This window comes from Oncorhynchus masou, unplaced genomic scaffold (assembly GCF_036934945.1).
Source record: "Oncorhynchus masou masou isolate Uvic2021 unplaced genomic scaffold, UVic_Omas_1.1 unplaced_scaffold_3778, whole genome shotgun sequence".
NCBI classification, from domain to species: Eukaryota; Metazoa; Chordata; class Actinopteri; order Salmoniformes; family Salmonidae; genus Oncorhynchus; species Oncorhynchus masou.
This window is the reverse complement of record NW_027010180.1, coordinates 25,911-34,584: the sequence shown is the minus strand read 5'-3', so window position 1 is coordinate 34,584 and position 8,674 is coordinate 25,911. Positions and strand designations below refer to the sequence as shown.

General features: G+C 39.7%; 1 protein-coding gene across 1 annotated transcript; it reads right to left on the bottom strand.

Moving 5' to 3' along the window:
* Window positions 1–7,432: 7,432 nt before the first annotated feature.
* LOC135534668 (cytochrome P450 2K4-like) lies at window positions 7,433–8,583 on the bottom strand. The gene is made up of 4 exons (XM_064961587.1): window positions 8,523–8,583; window positions 8,077–8,261; window positions 7,701–7,872; window positions 7,433–7,503 (listed from the first exon to the last, which is right to left on the bottom strand). Exons 1-4 carry the CDS (start codon window positions 8,581–8,583, stop codon window positions 7,433–7,435), a joined length of 489 nt encoding a protein of 162 aa, XP_064817659.1.
* Window positions 8,584–8,674: the final 91 nt, after the last annotated feature.

The window sequence follows — 8,674 nt, the reverse complement described above, 5'->3', positions numbered from 1 at the left end:
GGATTGAGATGAGTCTGACCGCAGAGTGAAGGAAAAACAGCCAACAAGTGCTCAGCATATGTGGGAACTCCTTCAAGACTGTTGGGAAAGCATTCCAGTTGAAGCTGGTTGAGAGAATGCCAAGAGTGTCCTAAGTTGTCATCAAGGCAAAGGGTGGCTACTTTGAGGAATCGAAATTATAAAATATTTAGTTTTCTTTAACTTTTTGGTTACTACATGATTCCATATGTGCTATTTTATAGTATTGATGACTTCACTGTTATTCTACAATGTAGAAAATGGTAAAAATAAAATTAAAACTTGCACGAGTAGGTGAGTCAACTTTTGACTGGTACTATACATTGATTGTTTTTTATCTTATGCTACACAATGATATGTAACGCACATTTTCCTAATCTAATCTGTAAGTGGTTGTAACGGCTTTCTTCCTGGGAAGGAGAGGACCAAAGTGCAGCGTTGTTAAAGTTTATGGTTCTTTAATAAGAGAAACCTAACATGAACAAAATAATAAACCTTGCAAAATAACCAAAAAAACAGTCCTATCTGGTGCAGAAAACACAAAGACAGAGACACAAACCCCAACACAAACAAGATACCTAAATATGGTTCCCAATCAGAGACAATGACTAACACCTGCCTCTGACTGAGAACCATATCAGGTAAACAGAAACAGACAAACTAGACACACAACATAGAATGCCCACCCAGCTCACGTCCTGACCAACACTAAAACAAGGAAAACACACAAGAACTATGGTCAGAACGTGACAGTGGTTGGATTTATTGCAAACTTTACTGAGAAGGCTGACTTGCATTCTGAATGTAAATTGTGGGTAATGTAAAATTGCTGGAAATGATTTATCTTCAATGGATACCAATAGAGATTGGATTTCACAACCAAGCCAACATAATACGACACATTAAGAAATACATCAATTAGATTTTACAACTCAAATGGAACCATATAAACCCAAAATAGTTTTGAGTTTGACAAAATAGAAGTTGAATTAACTGTGATTATATGAGTCAACATTACTCTAAATAATAATCTTAAGAATAGTGAACAAAAAAGTAACAGAGATATTACAATTAATAGTGTACAGAGGGAAATGCAATGACGCAGAGTTAAATATCAACAAGACATTTAACATATACATCTCTGAAAGAAATGACCAGAGTAGTTTACTCTCTTTAGACTGGGACCAAATGTTATCTGTGGCAAAGTTAAATTTTCTTCAACAAAAGTTCAATTTACTGCCATTTTTATTGTGCGGCTGTCCGGTACACCAGTATCTTTAGGTAGACTTTATCTGTATGCTTTATCCCTCCAGCTATCCAATAAATATGGCTCCATCTATGATTCACATTGGACCCAAGAAAGGGGTTGTTCTGGCAGGATACAAGATCGCGCTGGTCAACCATGCAGAGGAGTTTGGGGACAGGGGAATGGCGTCTGTGTTCTAAGATTTCACCAGTGAACATGGTAATGTTGAATAAGTCAAACTTGTAATCCAGTTAACTGTTGTATTCTACACAATGGTCTGTCAAGCAGGCATAGTTGGTGCTGTAACTCCAGACCCTAATATTTGACAAAGATATTATTCTCTCATAGCATGATTCCTTCCTGACACCTGCACAATATGCTTTTCTACAGGTATTCTGTTTGTCAATGGAGACTCATGGAAAGAGACGATATGCTTTTCTACAGGTATTCTGTTTGTCAATGGAGACTCATGGAAAGAGACGATATGCTTTTCTACAGGTATTCTGTTTGTCAATGGAGACTCATGGAAAGAGACGATATGCTTTTCTACAGGTATTCTGTTTGTCAATGGAGACTCATTGAAAGAGACGATATGCTTTTCTACAGGTATTCTGTTTGTCAATGGAGACTCATGGAAGGAGACAATATGCTTTTCCGTAGCGAACCTTAGACTTTGGCATGGGCAAGAAAGGAAGTGAGGAGGAAATTCACTACCTTATTTAATTGTTAGAACTAACATGAGGGTAAAAAAAAATGAATTCCCAAATAAGATAACAAATATATACATGTTCTTAGTTTTGCTAGTTCTCTTTCTGTTGGGCTTTATGACAGGTAAAGCATTTGACAACTCAGCCATTGAATTATGCTGTCTCCAATGTAATCTCAAACATTGTTTATAGCAGCAGGTTTGAATACTCTGACCCCAAGACCCAAGCCAATGAGAACCTCAGAATTAGTTGCTCTGTTTCAATGCAGGTACATGATGTTTACTTTGTTTCTCACTCTTAGAGAATAATGCCAAACTGTTCACACTTGACTAAACCAGGAAAATAAAATAAATATTCAATTTGTTGTAGGCTAAATTCATGCTTTACTTTTTGTTTATGGGAATATAGTTGTACAACATGTTCACATGGCTGGGCCCTTGGCTGAAAACCAATAAGCTTTTGTTAAAGAATATTGACAACAAGAAGGAAATGAGGGAGCTGGTGTGTGGGCTGAAGGAGAACCTCAATGTGCACACAGACATCCACACACAGGCAGTGCAGTTGATTAAAGTAATGCAAGATAATCAACATTTTACTTCCTGTTGTTAACATTGGCAAATTGCCACCTGCGTTTTACCCAAGCAAAACTGTTTTGGAACGGGAAATCCTGGTTCGAGAAAAGTGTTCAAGCATTTGAGAAAGGTCCAGGGTAAATGTTCTCTGAAGGTAGTCATTTTGGCCCTTCCTCTTCCTTTATTTTACAGACAGGGTCCAGGAGGAGATCAGTAGCGTCATAGGAAGTTGTCAGCCCTTGGTAGAGGACGGGAAGAACCTGCCCTACACTGATACAGTGATCATTGAGACCCAGAGACTAGCCAACATTTTACCCATGGCCATCCCTCACACCTCTAGGCGAGACATCACCTTCCAGGGCATCATCTTCCACTTCATCAAGAAGGGGAAGCTTGTTTCCTCGACTGACTTTTGTCCTACAAGACGGTAGTGAACGGGAGAGCTCACACACCTTTACCCCGCCCACTTTCTGGATGAGAAAGGTCGATTTGTCAAGATGGATGCCTTCATGCCCTGCTCTGCAGGCAATTCCAATGTTTGTTTCTTAATTTACACTATCATTCAGCAATTAACTCAATCAGATAATCTATTGTGCTCATTACTTTGGCCGAGAGAGAGTTGAGAGGATGGACGGGACTGTGACAAATATAGATACATGACCCAGAGAGTTGATGGTATAGTTTGTTATAGAAATGTGTGTACAATTTGACACCTATTGATATGTCAACTATAAGAAACCTATGTAGACCTAATTGTTATATGCTGTCAGAGAGAATATAGTAAACGGCATGTGTCAAAAAGTGATTGATGATCTATTTTTAGTGTCACTTGTTTATGCCCTTTTATGGAAATCCTGTCCGGATGTTCTCATACTATGGAAATCCTGTCCGGATGTTCTCACGCTAACGGTTCTGAATGCTTATGTCCGGATGTTCTCAACTGTTTCTTTGAAATAAAGTCCGGATGTTTTTGTAATGGAAATCCTGTGATTGATGTTAGTGACCTTGTTGAAAACTGTTGAATGTGTTTGAACATCTGAAACATTTGGGAATTCATGTTGTGAATGGAGGCCTGAGTTTGACAATTTTAAACAGCTATGGAAATTTCCGGATGTTGTGAAATGGGGGAGTTCTGAGAAATCCTGTCCGGATGTAAACATTGAGACTGTTGGGAATTTATGTAGAGAATGGGGAGGCCTGAGTTTGACCATTTAAACAGTTGGGTATTTATGTAGTGAATGGGGAGGCCTGAGTAAAGCATTGAGAAAGTTGGGATTTGTGTAGTGAATGGGGAACTGTTGAATGTGTTTGACCATAACATTTGGGAATTCATGTAGTGAATGGGGAGGCCTGAGTTTGAAACATTGAAACAGCTGGGTATTTATGTTGTGAATGGGGAGGTCTAGTGTTTGAGACAGTGAATTATGTGAATGGGGAGGCCTGAGTTTGACCATTTAAACAGTTGGGTATTTATGTAGTGAATGGGGGAGGCCTGAGTGTAAACATTGAGACAGTTGGGAATTTATGTAGTGAATGGGGGAGGCCTGAGAATGACCATTTAAACAGTTGGGTATTAATGTAGTGAATGGGGAGGCCTGAGTGTAAACATTGAGACAGTTGGGTATTAATGTAGTGAATGGGGAGGCCTGAGTGTAAACATTGAGACAGTTGGGAATTTATGTAGTGAATGGGGAGGCCTGAGTGTAAACATTGAAACAGCTGGGTATTTATGTAGAGAATGGGGGAGGCCTGAGTTTGACCATTTGAAACAGTTGGTGAAAAGTTTTGTTGTTAACTTATGGAGGGAGCTTGTGACCCCTTGTAAAATGAAAAAGTATTTTCCGGGTAGGTCTGCCTGAGTATAACTAAGTGTTAGACTTGTCCTATGACTGATAAACCATAGAAAACTACAGAAAGCACGTATCCTAGACCAATTCTAAGTGCATTGTGATTTGCCTTCAATAAATTAAATTCTGTCTCCCCCTTGGGGGTGTGTGAGACCTGGCTGCATGGGTGGTGTCCGGTTACAAGCTGTGGGCTTACATTCAGAGAGCGAGAGAGAGCCAGGCCCCAAGACGTTCTTTCTAAGACAAATACATTTAGAATCGTTCCTACAACAAAATAGTAATAGTAAGACGTTTAATTGGGGGTAGTAACATTTTTTAAGAAATAAAGGGTTAAAAAATTAACCTTTAATGAAATCTCAGGCTCTCTCTCTCTTCCTCTGGACCTATGTTTCTCCCTCAAAAAATGTTTTTGTGTGTGAGAGGCAGTGTGCTAGGTTACACGCAGAGAGAAACTTACTCGAAACATTATTTCTATGAACAAAACACATTTAGAATCTTTCCTACAACATAATAATAGTAATATGTTTAAATGGGGGTAGTAACATTTTGCAGGACAAAATAAAGGGTTTTAAAAAGAAGCACGTACTGTATTTACCTTCAACTAATGACAGCTCTTCCTCTGGTCTTCTGTCTCTCTTCCTCTGCCCTCTGGTTGCATCAAGTTACGAGCTGTGGATTTGGAAGCCCTGATCAAGGCGCAAAGGCATTATTTATATGAATACAGTTCAAAAACAATTATACATAAACATTTAAAGGCTATTAAAATGTAGTATTGTGTTCTAATATGTAGGATTTATATAAATGTTTAGTAAGAAAACATTTGAGGTATAGCTTAATATTGCATAGTAATTTTAACAATAGTAATGTGTTTAAATGCTGGTAGTAACATTTTTGAAGAAATGAAGGGTTTTAAAATGTAATTTACCTTTAATGAAATCTCAGGCTCTCTCTGTCTCTCTTCCTCTGGACCTGTGTGTGGGTGTGTATGCAACACCCACCGGTAGCAAGCGCTCCAGCAGGTATATTTCACTGGTCATCCCCAAAGCCAACACTTCCTTTACCAATCACTGTGCCTGAACGTACACAGCCAATCTGTAAACAGCACACCCCACTACCTCATCCCCATATTGTTACTTATCCCTTTGCTCTTTGGCACCCCAGTATCTCCACATGCACATTATCATCTGCACATCTATCACTCCTGTGTTAACGCTAAATTGTAATTATTTCGCCTCTATGGCCTATTCATTGCCTTACCTCCCTACTCTTCTGCATCTGTGCACATTAATTAGATGCCTTTTTCATTAAATACACTAGAAAAGCTTCATTAAAAGCCTATCTGTAATGAACAAACTGATGGGGGGATTATGCAATAGCTAGGGTACATTTGTTTCTGATGTCACAGGGTTCCTCCCACACCACCCTACAAGTGGGTACCAAAGACAACAGAGAGCTCTGATTCAAACTACACACAGTCTCTTAGATTTGGGTTGGACAGGCAAGTTACTCAGAGGCAGACAACAGTTTCCAAACATTAGTTATCACCTCCCCACCTTTGGACAACATGGGCCTCTGATGCTGTGGGAGCAAATATAACACATAGACAAATGCATAAGATGTACAGAATAGCTGACCATTAAAACCAGACTACATGAAGAGAAGGACACATAGGTGACAGAATAGCTGGACATACCAAGGCCAGAGGGATATACAAAGGAGGGGGTCAGTCAAATGACTAACTGATGACCAATAGACATAGTTCGCATATTTTTAGGACGTAGAGACGCTAGAAACTGAGGAGACACATAGTATGCTGATCTTAGATAATACACAAACAAAAGAATGCTTTTAGCTAAGTGCTGAGCCAAAACATAGGGTTGTAAAATAGAGGAATGTATAGTATTTTTAGTATAGGTGGACACGCTAGATACTGAGGAGACACATAGTCTGCTGATCTTAGATAATACACAAACAAAAGAATGCTTTTAGCTAAATGCAGGAACAAAGCAAGGGTCTTATCATTATAATCTGACGGAAAGCAGGTATGGGCGTTATTGAGCTGAACAAGCGGGATGCACGGATTGGAATGTAACTTTATTTGCATTTGGGATGGGCTCATATGCAATATGTGGATAAATACTGGAGCCGGGGCTCTGGAAAGTGGAGTGTGTTCCGCGGACCATCCCGGCTTGCTACTCTTGTATTAAAAAGCCGAATTGACTTCACAAGTTCTGTAATGCGTTGTATTTGATCCGATTTTCTACGACAATGCCGAGGCAAATTTTAACAACTTTATTTTAAATTCCATTGTAATCTTTTTTAATTCCTATTTTGTTTTTGTTAGTGTTGTCTTGGCTATGTTTGCTTTTCCAGGAATGCAGGAGCACCAGTTCAGTTCAGAACTAGATACATTTTATTTTAATTCATTAATAGTTAACAAACACATCTAAACCAAACACAGGATTAGAGAGAATGATCTTTAGCTTGGGTCAATAACCTGTGCTTCAGGTTGGCCCTTTGGCAACATTTACAGCTGATAACACCAGTCTCTGTGTTTCTGTGTAAAAGGTATTGGTCGTTTTATGCAGTCTAAAGGTCCCTACATAAAGAAAGGTTGAGTGCTTCTATTGGTCCTCTTTACCCTAACTGGACAAACCTGTTACACCGATATCACTACGGGAAAATCCACTATCACAAATATACACGTTTTAAGATACCCACATTTTTTAAAATATATATATTTTAAATATATTAGTAGGAAATGGTTTGTTCTCTATAATAAGACTTAAACATCTGATTCATCTTCCTCGCCGGTGTTGCGATGCAAAGAGTACACACACATTTACTGTACCAAGCAAGGTATTTCTTCAGTATACAATCATGTCATTTTGCAGATGCTTTTGTCCAAAGTGACTTACAGACCATTCACAACACCATGTTTTTAAAAATTCAGCATAGCCCTTTGTTTGGCTAAAGTAAAGAAGTTGTTCTAAACAGTGTGTAATATACTGTACATTGGTCCAGACTCATCTCAGACCCGGCTCACAGCACACAGCTGGTGAGGTGGAGGGTGAACCCCACGGATGGTGTGAGGTCCAGATCATCCTCTGTTACTCCAGGAGGTGGAGAGAAACTAAAGCGCTACAGAAGGGAGGTGAAGAAGAGGAAGAGCTTCATCCTGCACAGACCCTCCCCCAGACATGCGAGAGACCAAAGAAATAGGAAATAGCATGAAGTCTGTCCAAGAGGCTACCACAATTTCTCTACATCTTGCAATGAAATAATTCGCTAAATGATGAAGTTGATATACCTGCAGAAAAGGCCATGAAGGCATCCCTGTCACTGCTCATCCAGTGGAGGCTCTCCCATTCGTCATTGTCCTGTGACTCATCCAGAAAGTGGGAGGGGTTAAAGGAGTGGAGGCTCTCCCATTCGCTATTGTCCTGTAGGACGGACATCAATAAAGGAATCACAGACGCCACCTTGAAATGAGGAGTGAAGCATAGGACACTTATATTCAGAGTAAAAGTAATGAAACTTTGTTTAATAAATGAAGTGCACACTTAAAAAAGTGGATTGCAATAATTTCAGGCAGAATTATTTCAAACATCTGATTTAGACATGATTGACAATAATTTCAGGCAGAATTATTTCAAACATCTGATTTAGACATCCACGTATCTGACCTTTTTGATGAAGTATTCCTGGAAGGTGACATCTCGGCTGGTGGTGTGAGGGATGGACATGGGTACAATGTTGGGCAGTCTCTGGGTCTCATGGATCACTGCATCAGTGAAGCGGAGGTTCTTCTTGTCCTCTTCCAAGGGCTGACGACTTCCTGTAACCCTGCTGATCTCCTCCTGGATCCGGTCTGAGACAGAAAGGAGGGAGGTATTGGAGTTACTACAGTGGAAGTTAAACCTTAGTCAACCTTTAACCTTGATTAACCCACAAATCCAAATCTAGGTTTAAGTTGGCCATTTGCCAATGTTTACAACTTGTAACACCATGAGTGCTTTAATGTTTAGTCTCTGTCTGTGTGTGTGTTTATATAAATTCTTAACCTGTATGTGGGGGTACTTGGCCATTAGCAGCAGACCCCAGCTCAGGGTCGTCCCGGTGGTGTCAGTACCAGCACCAAATAGGTTGGTGACAGAAGATATCAGGTTGTTTTCATGATAGTGAGACTCCATTTGCCTGATTGCTTACATACACAAACACAGGTCATGTTTCAGTAAACAAGAACAGCTACCACCGGACTCTCCTAGTTATTCATTCCAAGAC

What these genes read in the sequence shown, in the direction of transcription:
- LOC135534668 (XM_064961587.1), bottom strand. Translation starts at nt 8,583, where the DNA reads ATGGAGTCTCACTATCATGAAAACAACCTGATATCTTCTGTCACCAAC. An exon ending in CACCAACCTATTTGGTGCTG is followed by an intron (nt 8,262 to 8,522) that starts GTACTGACACCA and finishes TTTCTGTCTCAG; the next exon opens with ACCGGATCCAGGAGGAGATC. An exon ending in CTTCATGGCCTTTTCTGCAG is followed by an intron (nt 7,504 to 7,700) that starts GTATATCAACTT and finishes CACCTCCTGGAG; the next exon opens with TAACAGAGGATGATCTGGAC.